Here is a 14,580-nt window from a genome sequence, read left to right on the forward strand (position 1 = left end):
CTTGAACTGTGCGTAGGCAGGAAACCTAAATGTCATTTGACTCAAAGACTCATGACTAACCATGTCTTTGTTAATTAGCAGAGATGAATGGGAAAGATAGCCTGGAGGGACCATACATCCTATGTGTTGAGTCTTCCTACCACGTTAAACCCATTTGTCACTCCTCGGGGCTCCCACAGTGCCTTGTGCCCGTGCGTCACTCGTTACTTGGTGCACTCTGACACCAAGCCCCTCCTTACACAAGAATGTAAAGTAAATGAACTGGTCTCGCTGAATACCACCCCCCTTTAATTGTAAGCACCTTTAGTGCTGGCCCATTCTAGGAGCTGTAGTGCGCAGACCCCAGGCCAGGCATCACTGTGTGGGTTACAGAATGGTGGGCTTGGAGCTAGGAGACAACAGTGAGCCCTGCTAGAACTCAAAACTGGCATCTGATGCTTCTGTCTTCAAGGAATATAACACCTAGTCGGGAAGAAAAGGTTCAAAGGTCCACACCTGAAAAGTTAATTTGTACAGAAGGATTTTAGAAAAACATAAGATGACAATATCAGCTGCCTGAAAGCCTTTCTAAAACAACAAGACAAGGAGTTAACTACAGGAGATAGAATATGGAAATAAATAATTAAATTCTTTAAAATTTTTATTTATTTATTTATTGGCTGCATTGGGTCTAGCTCTGTAGTTGCGGCACACAGGCTCTCTAGTTGTGGCTCACGTGTTCAGTAATTGCAGCGTGCCGGCTTAGTTGCCCCACATCATGTGGGATCTTAGTTCCCTGACCGGGGATCGAACCCATGTCCCCTGCATTGGAAGGCAGATTCTTAACCACTGGACCACCAGGGAAGTCCCAATAATTAAATATTAAATAAGTTGCTTAGATCATTGATGTCGGGAGGGCACAGGGGCCATCGGGAAAGACATGAAATTCTAAGTGGGACTTGATGAGGATTTTGAAAGATGGATGGGGCCAGGATAACAAAAGAGGAGGAACAGTGGTTCCAGGTGGAGGAGACACCATAAGCAGCACTGCAGAGGTAAGGACATGTACAAGGTGGTTCTCAGAGCAGCATAAATTGACATTATATTAACTGCTATTCTCACCAAAAATGTAGTTTTCCAGTTAGATTGAACCTTCTGACACTTTGACAAGACGTTCTTCTACTGGTCTTTGAAACAGAAACAACTTGGCAGATTCTATTAAGATTGTCCCAGTACCTCTGGAATACTTTTTCCCCCTGAGAAAACTGGAGCCTGTAAAGTAAATGAACTGGTCTCTCCAGATACCATCACAAAAAGAATATAGCTTTGGTTTTTTAATCCAAGTGCATTTGGAAAGATCCATGTTTGAGGCCTTTGGTAGCCTGGATTGTGACTTGAATCTTGGTTTCTGAAAAGCTCTTTTTAAGTTCCTAGTAATTTAGTGAAATGGGCATGCAATCAAATTTCATCTGGTATGAGCCATTCCATTGTTCAAACTTATTACCCCAGGGCCATGGGTGCCGTCAACTTATTCCACAAGAATTGGCTGGGTTCTAGTACGTACCAGGCATCTCTCTAAACTCAGGGGACCTAGCAGGGAACAAGAAGAACAGAGTTGCTGCTCTCAGGGAGCTGCAGTCTAATAAGTTGCTACCTCAGTTGGTCTCAGAGGATCATCCTAGCTCTCCTCTCTGAGCAAGGTGAGTTCAAGCTCCCTTTTCTCAGCATCCTGTAAACAGGCTCTGCCCAGGCGATGCTTCTCCATTCTCAGGTGACAGTGGCGAGTCCCCAAAGTCAATGGTCTTCTTCTTAGAAGGGACAGAGGCCTGGCTTACCAGCAACTGGTACAGCCTTGGGAGAATGTCCTAATCTCCTCTACCAGAACCTTTGACACTCTACTGCAGAAGCCCTGGGGACTCCCCAGAATTTCTCAGCCCCAAGTCTGCTTGAAAGAAGAATTATTTACTGTTGAAAGTACAAGAAATGGTATTCTTGAAATGATATGTTTAAATGCTTTCTTGTCTTGCTTTTAAATATATATATGTATAATTTCAGATTTCTTCTTAGCAAGTTCAGATCAGCAACCAGAGGAGAAATTGTAACTTCAAAAACTGAAAGTGGGCGGAGCTACAGCTTGGACTTAGACAGCCAAAATTTTCGGAGTTTAAAGTCAGCCCCTGGTTCAGACAGGTAAGACACATACAGATTGGCCAATGGAATAGCCTGAGGATAAGGTTGATGTATTTCCATCCAAACAGTGCTTCTAGATACCTGTCAAGTATTCCCTCTCGGAGATCTAACACATAATGTGAGAAGCCAGGAGGATATTTTTCAGTTGAAATGGAAAGCACTTACACTTCTGGAATTACAGCTATTGAAATCATCTGTGTTACCTGCAGGCTGAGACTTGATGTTTTGGGACTCAGGGCTGCAGTTCAGATGGAGAGATCCAGGAAAATAAATTATTTTCATTGATTTCTTGATATTTTTCTGTTTAAGCTTCTGAAAAAGAAACCTCTAAGTGTCATATACATTCCTTGCAGCTTTTTTAAAAAAAAATATAAATTTATTTATTTATTTATTTTTGGCTGTGTTGGGTCTTTGATGCTGCGTGCGGGCTTTCTCTAGTTGTGGCGAGCAGGGGCTACTCTTCGTTGCTGTGCATGGGCTTCTCAGTGCAGTGGCTTCTCTTGTTGCGGAGCACAGGCTCTAGATGCGGTGGGCTTTAGTAGTTGTGGCACACGGGCTCAGTAGTTGTGGCTTGCGGGCTCTAGAGTGCAGGCTCAGTAGTTGTGGCGCACGGGCTTAGGTGCTCTGCGGCATGTGGGATCTTCCCAGACCAGGGCTCGAACCCCTGTCCTCTGCGTTGGCAGGTGGATTCTTAACCACTGCGCCACCAGGGAAGTCCCCTGCAGCTTTTAAAAAATTAAAAATAATTTCATTTGAATCGCCTCAGAGAATTTCCATAAATTCCACTTCTTTCTAGTTCCACCACCTCTAACTTGTTGTCAGTGGGCCAGCTCCTCAGATCTCCTATGCATAGAGCTATCACCTTGTCAAGAAAAGTAAAGAGAGAAAGGATAGCCAAGAGCGTACTCATTTCATATCAGGCTTGATGTTCTTTATCCTGTTGGGGCATAAGTCAAGGCTTATTTTCATGACCGGTGTATTATCAAAGGCAACGATGAGAAAAAAGATCTACGCTCATGTTTCATTAAGAGCACAGGTACTCTCTTACCGATGCCTTTTCCCCTATAGCAGCGGTCCCCAGCCTTTTTGGCACCAGGGACCGGTTTTGTGGAAGACAATTTTTCCACGGGGTGGGGTGGAGGGGGTGTGATGGTTCCGACAGTAATGCGAGCGATGGGGAGCGTCAGATGCAGCTTCGCTCGCTTGCCTGCCGCTCACCTCCTGCTGTGCGGCCCCGTTCCTAACAGGCTGCGGACCGCTACCGGACCCCTGCCCTGTAGCATTTCTGCAAACTAGTGTCACTTTATGTAAAACTGCGCAGAAAGAAAAAGCATAAAATAAATCACTTCTCATCCACTATCAAAAGATTATCACTGTATTCACTCTTTTCCAAATTTTTAAGAATGTAGATTTATTTCCTTTATGATAAAAAAAAATACTTTAAACCCTGGTTGCCTTTGTCCTCGAAGTCATTTCCTTTGACTTCCCTTGGGGTAGCCCCCTGTCGTGCCCCACAAAAACTTTATATAAAGAAAAAAGCTCATTTTTGGTTTTGACTGTTGAATTCCTGACTCTCAGACAGTGATCAAGATTATTTAGAGATGATAAGCAACTCGCTTAGTGTTGCTATTTTTGTTCAGCCTCGTGGGGACTCAGTGGAGGAGCCCTCTTGGCTCACATTTCAGGCTGGCATTTAAAAGGGAAAATATATATATAAAACGAGGAAAGATGGAGTCCCCTGTTAAAAACACTTAAAGTCTCCTGGCCCAACAAACATTAAATTATTCCATTTTAAATTAATTTGTCTTACAGTTACTCAACAACAGGAAGGGGCATGCTCTCCAGTATCACATTGCTTACGCCGTTCTTTCAGAATCTATCTGCCTAGGTTTATTCCTTGTGTCTTAACTACTGCTGGATATAAATACAGTTGACCCTGGAATAACACAGGGGTTAGGGGCGCCGACCACCCCCCAACACACGCACTTTGCCCAGTCAAAAATCCGAGTATAACTTGACAGTCAGCCCTCTCTATCCACGGTTCCTCTGTATCCAAGGCTTCACCCAACTGTGTATCGTGTAGTACTATAGTATTTACTGTGGGAGAAAAGTCCGTGTATAAACGGACCCATGCAGTTAAAGCTATAAAGCCATATGGACATGTTTCACCAAAGACTGGTGTATTGACCCAGGGGTTTTCTTTTTGTAAACTGGAAGGTCGTCCCTAAGTAGATTTTATATTTTAAGTTGTAAATACCCGAGATGGTTTATAGATAGAATATAGCAGTCAGGGTGCTTTGGCTGAAGCATGCCAAGAACAATGATTTCGCATGAAGGAAGAGAGTCAGGATGTTTGGGAGATCAGTAGAACAACATGTCCTTTTCCTAGAACATGTATTTATCACAGTGATGGCTCATTAGTGGACTGCCACAGCAAGATGAATTACCTTATCCCAAAATTATTCCTTAGAAAAGTTGGGGCAGGAGGTGGCCCATCTTTTCTTCACTCCCATCACGTAAAGATGTTAACTCCTTTTTGTTTGCTTGGAGCTGCAATAATTCTGCAAAGCCAAGTGGTAAAACTGGCAGACTCTTTTCTCCTTAGGTTCTGCAAGCAGAATTGCAGCCTCCCCTATAAATCATTTTTAATATGGAACAGCAAGTTCCCCAAAAGAGAATTGCAAGATTCTGGTCTCTTTGGTCTATTACCTGACCTAGCTTAGCAATTAATTCCCCTTTCTCTTCCTCAGTGCCTGTGTCTTCATAGTTTGTTGCTCTTTTCCTGAAGCAGTTGGGCTTGGGCATCCTTTTTTAAAACTCATAACATATCAGAGTAGAAATGATGTTTTAGTACACGCCTGGTTCGAGTTTATTTCTTTTCAGTAGTTTCAAAGCAGGGAAATGTGTGAATGGCTTAGTCAAGCCTCCGAAGCCTCTAAGAGGAACATGGCAAATGGCTCTTCACTGGTTGCTAGGGACTTGACACATGAGGCAGATGAGATCTTTTAAAAAGAATGTAAATGTGAACTATAATTGATAAACAGAATGCTCTTCAAGGCAGTGATTCCTAATTCCTTTCACGCTGTGATGACTTGTTGTTATGGTGTGATTTGTGAGATATCTGTCTTAAATCATACTCTCCTAGAAACGAACCCTCAGGCAAGGATTCCTAAGTGAGGAATTTATTAATTGAAATGATTCCAGGAGGAACCAGTAAGGGAATAAGAAAGACAGAATAAAGAAAAGGAGGAAGATAAGCAATGTGCTATCTCAGGTGAGGTCTGAGTTTGAGAACTCAGCTTGATCCTGCAAGGGATTCTGCAACATAAAGTGTCTCCAGGTTTTTCCATTTCGAGCAACTGGACCATTGCACTTCTGTCCCAATCAGTCATTGTCTGTAGGTTCCCTTAGGGTTTCCATATTAAGCAAATAATGACACAGGATGCCCAGGTAAATTTTAGTTTCAGGTAAAGAACTTTTTAAAAAGCATGTTTCATGAAATCTTATTTTCATATACTACATAAATAGTAGTATATTTTTATGCTAAAAACTTCTTGATTGTTTATCTGAAATTCAGATTTAACTGAGGGTCAGGGGAGGCACACCTCAAGGCATGTCTTGGCCTCCAATGGTAAAGGCAAATCTCTGAAGGTCATAGGTGCAAGCCATTAGCACCCAGAGGCTAGGGATGCATGTGCGGAACCTGGTACAACGGGTCTGAGGGGATCTGGGTGGGACATCAGTACTGTCCCCTAAAAGACAGAAAGGAAAAGTGGAACTTGGAACAGAAAATTTATTCTGTTCAGTAACAAATGGATAAAGGATGCTTCTGTGCTTCTCAGCAGCATTTCTATCATGACATGGGGGGATGTGGCAAGCATTTAACCGTGGGAACCTGTACCTTCTGATAACCAACCAGTTTCTCATATTCCCCCCCCCGCCGACCCCCTGCCCAAGCACATTCCAGTTTTCTCCAGTTGTTCCTAATTGCTCTCTAGGAAGCCCAGGACTGACTGTCACAGTCTCTGTGAAGCTTCACAAGCGGCTTTGGCTGGCTCTGATCCAAAAGCAGAAACCACACTATTCACAGCAGCCCGCAGTATTGAATCTTATCAATACTTCCATGAAGTGATGGACAGGTGATAGAAGAGGTGAGGGAGTGTGGAATCATGAGAGTCTGTAGTTTACTGGAACCGTGACCACATTAGTGGGAGTTACGTGAGGTCTAGAGTTGCCAAATAATTCTTCAGCGAGAAACTTATAAATCAAGACCATCCCTTTTCGACACATCCTTTGCCCACCATACGTACCTATCTTGATTGGAATTCCTCCAGAAGAAAACCCTGATGTAAGGATTCCAAAGCAAGTAATTTATTTAGGATGTGGTCTTGGAACACACAGATAGGGGAGTGGAGGTAGTGAGCCAGGGAAGGGAGGGGAGCCAAAAAGAGTGTGTCATTAAGCCAGTTACCACTGTGGCAACTAGCGTTCAATCTCGGACACCTGTAAGAGACAGGCTAGAGCACTTCTCAGAGTTATCCAGTCAGGAGATCAGGAATCTGGGGTCGTTATAAACCAGCTCCCTGTTCATCGTTGGTTGAGGGCTAATTCTGGGGCGCTTACTCTCTGGCACTTCTGACTTGTTCTGTGCACAGGAGCTCCGTGCTCTTGGGATCCAAAAAAGTCCTCAGCTGTAGAGTTGTGGGTGTTCCTAGTAAACAGGATTCTGTGGATAGAGGAGGTGAGTTCTGTGGATAGAGGTGAGTGCTGAGGTGAAAGGGGCGGGGGCACCGATGTCTGCTACAGCATCCCTCCCTAACTGCTCTCGGACCTCCTCCAAAGGTGCAGAGTGTCAGACCACCAGTTGCTCAGCCCCTGATTTATGTTTTCTTTATATACATGTGACGTTCCTTATTATAACGTCAATAATGTGAGGCAGTATGGAGATCGGGAGTTCAGCCAGACCCTTGACACTATACTTAGGTTGAACTACAACTGGGTTCTTTTTTTTTTTAATTTTATTTATTTATTTTTGGCTGTGTTGTGTCTTCGTTTCTGTGCGAGGGCTTTCTCTAGTTGCGGCAAGCGGGGGCCGCTCTTCATCGCAGTGCGCGGGCCTCTCAGTATCGCGGCCTCTCTTGTTGCGGAGCACAGGCTCTAGAGCGCAGGCTCAGTAATTGTGGCTCAGGGGCCCAGCTGCTCCGCGGCATGTGGGATCTTCCCAGACCAGGGCTCGAACCCGTGTCCCCTGCATTGGCAGGCAGATTCTCAGCCACTGCGCCACCAGGGAAGCCCCTACAACTGGGTTCTTGACTTGCTCATCCTTGTGGCCAAATGATTGTAAGCCGGAAGCCGCCTCCTTGTTATCTTGTCATTTCTCCAGTTGTTTCCCACCTATGCATTTTATTTATACAAATGAATTCAACACAAAGCTCTGCCAACATTATTAGCCTAGTACTATATGCCAAGTGGTAAATGTGGAAGATCTTAGTTAATGCTACTTTTCCACCCGTTCATGAACTTCCATTTTGGCAGGGAAGGTTGGGATGACTAAACAAATAATTTCAAGACAATATGGTATGCTAAAAAGATATCTATGTGCTATGGAAAAACCAGAGGTAGGCATTTAACCTTCCAGAGGATTCAGGGAAGCTTCCTGGAGATGGTCCCTAAGCAGTTTGAAGGAGTGAGAAGGACTTGGCCAGGTGAAGAGAGGTAAGAAGAACATTCTAGATAGAGGAACTAGAAAGTGCAAAGGGAAAGAGGCATAAAGCAATTTTGCATGTGCTAGAAAACAAACAGTTCAGGGTTTTTAGAGTGTAAAATTGAAATGTGGTTTACAAGAGATGAGATGGAGAGCTTCATTGGACCAGGATATGGATGGCTTTGGATTCCTTGGTAACTTTTTTCTTATGAGCAACATAGCATTACAGGTAGAACAAGAGTTTAGCAAATCTGAACTACTAAGTACAGAGTAAGTGCTTGTTCCATTTAGTTACTGAAAGCTAAGTTCTGCTAAACACTTGCTTTCCTTGCTGTCTAGCGGGGGAGGGCAGGTGGTTTTCTTGCTCTGATTTCTAGTCTACCCAAGGTTTTTCATGGCTGCTGGCCTCTCCTCCAACCGGCTTCCAGCCATTCTTTAGAAACTAGACATGGGAACAGAATTTTGTTGTGATTGTAAACGACCAAAATATTATCAGACTGAGAGTTCTACCTGTTATTAATTTTCTTTTTCCTCATACCCAGAGTCCTTCCTTCATCATGACTGTCTGCTCCATTTTAGAGAGTCTTTTTAAAGGAAACAGATTCTTTGAGGAAACCCTAAACATTTAAAAACCATCAAACAAATCAGCTTTTGTTTTAGTAAATCAAACGATAAAGCCTCTTTATATACTTAACACTACGATTCATCGAACAAGATTTCACTGAGCACCTACCACATTGTATTGTATTTGTCCTGTCTCCAAAAAGGAAAAGGAAGGAAAATATGTGTAATTCAGCCACAGAAAGCTAGTGGCTTCAGAGGAAACTGCAGCTAGAGAAACTGCTTAATGAATTTCCACTTCTTCCATATTTACCTGCTTCTCTAATTCAGAGTTCAAGAGCTCTTAGGATGGTTCATTTGTGCCTAAATATAACACACACACACACACACACACACCCAGTACCAGAAATTCATTCCTTTGGGGTGTGTTGACCTCTCCAAAGAGTTTAGTTTTTAAATGGAGACATACACAGGGGCCAACAAACTTTTCTGTAAAGGTACAGATAGTTAATATTTTTGGCTTTGTGAGCCAGATGGTCTCTGTCTCAACTACTCACTGTGCTGTTGTAGTGTCGACTGAAAAAAAATGCACAACGTGAGAGTTGTGAGTTAAGTTTTACTGGGGGCAAAATGAGGACTATAGTCTTGGAGACAGCATTTCAGAGAGCTCTGAGGAACTGCTCCAGAGAGGCAGGCGGAAGGTCAGTGTTATATGTGACTTTAGTGAAGGCGGACGTGCAGTGAAGCACACATGTTGGCAGAGGCTGGCCGCTAGTCACGAGGAGCAGACGTCACCGTGAATGATTCCAGTGCTTTTCTAGATACAAAGAGATGCAAGAATTGGGCTCATAAAGTCTTCTCCTGAAAATATCTAACTATCTGAAGGCCTGTTCTGCCACTTTTTCCCAGAGCACAGAGGGCCTCATTCCTGATCTCCACCTTGAACTCCTTTCAGGGGGTGTTGAAGGTCAGCGGCTGCAGTGGTTAGTGACTTCATCCTTGTAGAGGCAGATGGCAAGTGCCAATTTGTAGTTGGCAGGCGCATGAAAGCAGCTGTACACAAAACAAAAAGTGAATGTGCATGCCTGCATTACAATAAAACTTTATTTATGGGCACTGAAATGTGAGTTTCACATAATTTTCACATCACAAAATATTCTTCTTTTGAGTTTTGTTTTGTTTTTTTCCCCAACCAATTGAAAATGTAAAACCACTCTTAGCTCATGGCCTATACAAGAACAGGTGGTGGGCCGATTCGATACAGGGGCCATAGTTTGCTGACCCCTGGTACCATACATTCACTCACTGGCACAGAAACAATCTAAGCTGTGAGCACAGCTCGGCTCTCTTGATGCGAACACCGTGCTGAATAAAGAAAATCGTGCTATGAGAGGAAACGACAAGGCAGTTGGAGAGATGCCTGAGATCAATGAATTTAAACCCATCCACAGTTTAGGCCAGTGTTTATCAGCTTCGGCTGGTGGTAGGGGATGCGGGAGTGGTGGTAAAACACGTGGATGCCTAGATCCCGTGCCCAGAGGCTCTGATGTGGTTAGTCTTGGGTGTGGCCTGGGCATGGGGATGTTTAAAACCTCCCCCGATGTTTCTGATGTGCAACCAAGGGTGAGGGCCACCCAGCTTGCATAGGACGGTGTTGACAAAGACGTTGCATTTGGGGATCACCAAAAACTGGAAGGTTGAGCCACGTACAGCTTTTTTCCCTTTTGTTTCTCCTTTTTAACACCTCTTTCCCATTTAACAGGCTCGCGTGACTTTCTAACTACAACCTCCCTTGCCTGTCTCTTCCATACTTATTTCAGATCTGAAATAACTAAAAGAAGTTAGGAAGGCACGTAAACTGCAGAACGAATGTCATGTCGCCTCTGTGTCACGTTATGCCTCATTGCCCCAGTGAGTGTAGTATCTTCTCAGGTTAATGCTGCCTTTGGCTGATCTCACGTACCCAGGCAGGCACAGGCTCGACCTTGTCAGCCTGCTCTGGGAAGGTTGAATCCTGGGAAATTCCTTCCGGGCTCCAACTCCTAGGAGACTGCTGTGTAAACCAGAAAGGCAACTCGTTAAATTAGGGTCTCTGTCCCCTATCCTTGGATTCTTTATCTAGAAATGGATATATCTAGGAAGCCATTTTCAAGGTTTTGGGCCAGCATGAAGTTACAGATAACACAACAGAAGGCTTTTAAAAAGCATCTCATAAGCTAAAGTAAATGACACTCTTTCTTACCCTAGGAAATGTGTCTTTCAAGTAACTCAGAATTTCCAAGCTCCCCAGACAGTGTCATATTCCGCATACTTCGGGCCCTATTAGAACGAGATAAGTGTATCTTTTTCTTGTCGGTTTCCCCCTAAGCCAAGTTCAGCTTCAAGGTTTGGTAGCACTGATTTCTAATACTTCTAATTTAAATATCAGTAACAAGATACCAGGATCCCAAATAGCTCTTTCTTAATTGAACTTTAAATTTCTCTAATTTAGGCTTTTATCCTAAAGCTTTTATCCTCTTTCTATTTAAGAGGCGAAGATTCATGTATTTTATGTCAGATTTTACATAATGTCTAAAAGAGTTGGCACCCAAATATTTATGATATTCCGCCTCATTAGACTAAGTCTTTTCTAGTTTAATCAACTGCAACATTCAACTGAGAGGAAAATATTTTTAAGACGCTCACGGTAAATGTCAGGGATAAATGTGAAAGTATATGCCATTTTTGAGGTTATGCTTCTGGCAACAGTAATTTCCAGTAGCTGCTTTATGATCACAGGATAGCCTCTTGAATGTCATCACCACAATTAATCAGCTTCTGCCAGAGCTTCCACATAAGTAGGACTTTGGGTTCTAGCAAGGCTAATCCATGACGGGGACTTTTCCAAAACCACCTGGGTCTGAGAGGACCTTCAGCACAGACACAAGCAGAAATACCCACATAAATCCCCTTGGATCATCACATCTGGGCTCCTTTCTGCAAGATTCAGTCCTAGCCTTTATTTTTTAAGGAGATTTTACCGAAAACAGGAGGGAGAGAGATTTTTGTGGTCGTATTGTTATAAGAGTAGAGAACCTGTGAACACAGGGCAGCATTACTGGGTAGGTCTCTAAGACCCTTCTAAGTCGGACTTCTGAGAATAAAGCAGCATCACTTGGGAAAGGTATGAATATATTTAACTGTTGTCAAATGTAGAACTGTAGCACCTGAGAGAGGAGGGCTCAGGTAAATCACCAAGGAACTTAGAATTTCAAATTGTATCAATGTATTTAATCACAAAATTTTATTTTCTTGTTGTTAGACTCAAAAGACACAGTCATAGACCCCTCCTGAGCAGAGTCCATAGTACTATAATTTATTCAAAGTACTGCTTCTAGAAGGAAGCAGCAGGGTCTGTTTCTGTGTAGTATCGAAGGACTACTACCCAGAAAATTTTCCTAGCTCTCTTAATCGAATTGTGAGAAACTAACTCTCAGGTCTCTGACCCTTTCATTATCTTCTTCTTGATAGTATTCTTCTTCTACATTCTATCCATGTAGAACCTGCCTGGCTGTGACAATTTGATCGTGGTGAAATGATGAATAAGCAATGTGAGAAACTAGCGTGAGCATGAGTGCAGGCTTTGGATAAGCAGACAATTCTGTTTTTATCCTGACTTTGTCATATACTAACTCTGTCGTGTATGCACACACACGCGCATGCAGGTATGGAATAATTGCTTAACCTCTCCAAGACTCAGTTTCCTTATCTTCAAAATAGGAATGTTAATACCTTTTTTTTTTTTTTAACATGTATGTTGCGGAATGGAGAGTGTCAACCACCTAGAAAATACTCAGTAAATGCAGCTGCTATTTGCGTAATTATCGATGGTGTCGGTAGCTGCTCGTATCAATTAGGGCATATTTGGTTTTGGTGGCTTCTCTGGTGCAGAGCCTTGAAAAAACTTACAGGCTGTGGTTGACAGCTCCACTGGTCACTGCTGATTTTTTCTTCTGCCAGATTTATCTTCTAGTAATGACCCATGCACCATCATTCTTTTTAAAAACTGCCCTTCCTTTATTCCTATAAGTCTCTCCTCTTATTGGCTTAATTGTGAGCTCTAATCACTATTAACCATCACTATTGTGCTTTAACAAGAAGATGTTTATTACTATAGGTGCACTTATAACTTATTAAAATAGTAACTGAAAGAGTGAAATTCATAAGGGCTTATATTTTCCCATTTAGCATATTTTGTACTCACTGAGAACAAAGAATAGAAGAAGAACAAACACTTCTCTTAAACTCTAATTTGTCAAAACTTATTTACTTATGAAGCTCCATTTAATAAGAAAATTGTGATCACCTCCAGGCAGGAACTGTTTTTTCATTAATCATTATTGAATGGAATTGAATCAGGTTTAGCAAACATGAAAGTGAATCAAACCCATTTACAAAATGTCATTATTTTTATCCTACATTCATTAAATGTGCGCCATGAGTCGGTCACTAAAAACAACACTGAGAAAATATAATTGCCAATCTTAGATTACATAGGTACTGAGTGCTTCCTTTGCACCAAGATATTGTGAAGGTGCTAGAGATATCATGGTAAATATGTCATCAACTCTGTCCCCGAGGAGCTCACAGTTGAAAGAGGTACCAACACCCACGTATCTGTTAAAGAGCCAAACAAGACATCGTGTAGGCAACTTCTACATAGTTTGGCAAAGACTGTAAGTCACCAGAAATTGAGTAGAGCAGAGGTTGACAAGGCCTGTGATAGACAGGGAAGGCACGACTGGGGAGGCTGGACTTCATTTGGCCCTTGAAGGATGAGGAAGATTTGGATAAACAGAGAATGGCAAATAGGGCGTATCAGGTGGGGAGAACGTGAGCAAAAGCCTTAGAAGTGGAAGCATGAGCACGAGCATGGTAAGCTGAAAAAATTGTAGGGAACCTGGGCTGGCTGGGAGTGTGCTGGTGAGCATTGGGAAGAAAAAAGCGTGGAGAGGTTAAGTTCAATTACGAAGACCCTGGAGTCAGACAAATGACGTTGAACCCCATGAGCCCCTGAAGGTGTACCTCATGGGGTTCACGTGTTGCCATTGTTTTCTTGGAAGCTTTTCCCTGACTGTGTCTTTCGTCGCTGCTCTGCTTCCATTTAATTTTTTTAATTTTTTTTATTTTTTTATAAATTTATTTATTTATTTATTTATTCTTGGCTGCGTTGGGTCTTCGTTTCTGTGCGAGGGCTTTCTCTAGTTGCGGCGAGCGGGGGCCACTCTTCATCGTGGTGCGCGGGCCTCTCACTATCGCGGCCTCTCTTGTTGCGGAGCACAGGCTCCAGACGCGCAGGCTCAGTAGTTGTGGCTCACGGGCCTAGTTGCTCCGCGGCATGTGGGATCTTCCCGGACCAGGGCTCAAACCCATGTCCCCTGCATTGGCAGGCGGACTCTCAACCACTGCACCACCAGGGAAGCCCTCTGCTTCCATTTTAAAGTCAGAATATTCTTTCTCATTTAGGGGAAGCACTGGTTCATCAGATTTCAACGAGCAGGAAGCTGGTCCTGGGACTCCAAGGAGCTTCCGGAGCAATGGTGTGACCCCAGTCACTCAGAGGTCACCGGCCCCAAGCACACGCAGCGTGACCTCAGTCAGCAGTCGAGTAAGTACACGGATGTGAAGGAACACTCCCCCTTCTGGGACTAAGCCTTACCACCCTGGCGTGGCTGGGCTTCAGCTCTCTGTACCTGAGACCATTGTTGTTTATCTTGTTTAACATAGATGCTTCTTTATCAGGACTGAACCTCCTGCATCCTTAGCTCCTGGCAGGAGGCCTCAAGTGAGAAGGAAAGGGGAAGAGCAGGTTCAAAGGTGGAATTTGTTTGATGGGGGTATCAACGGCTATATGGTTTCAATAAAATTTAAATAATGTTCAGCAGTCTCTGATTTTGATCTTCCATGTTGCTTGTCAAGATCTTGACTGTTCTAAAAATTTTCCAAACCAATTTAAATTAGGAAACCTAGACCCTTGAAATATTTTTATCGTTTTCTTTTCTATACATGCGTTAAAATAAACACGTAATGGAGACTTAAATCACATAGTGTGTGTGCGTGTATGTGTGTGTGTGTGTATAAGCTGTTCTTTTGGATGAATGAACATC

The 14,580-nt window shown here is 43.1% G+C and overlaps 1 protein-coding gene across 13 annotated transcripts in view; it reads left to right on the forward strand.

Moving 5' to 3' along the window:
* The window catches only part of SYTL5 (synaptotagmin like 5), a 247,856-nt gene that overhangs the window by 163,347 nt on the left and 69,929 nt on the right, over positions 1-14,580 (forward strand). For all 13 annotated transcript variants that reach the window (XM_057537778.1, XM_057537780.1, XM_057537776.1 and 10 more), the window contains 2 exons: positions 2,035-2,169; positions 13,940-14,081. In XM_057537778.1, the coding sequence (XP_057393761.1) occupies positions 2,035-2,169; positions 13,940-14,081 (277 nt within the window). The remainder of the gene's footprint in view (positions 1-2,034; positions 2,170-13,939; positions 14,082-14,580) is intronic.

The sequence above is a fragment of the Balaenoptera acutorostrata genome, chromosome X (assembly GCF_949987535.1).
Source record: "Balaenoptera acutorostrata chromosome X, mBalAcu1.1, whole genome shotgun sequence".
NCBI classification, from domain to species: domain Eukaryota; kingdom Metazoa; phylum Chordata; class Mammalia; order Artiodactyla; family Balaenopteridae; genus Balaenoptera; species Balaenoptera acutorostrata.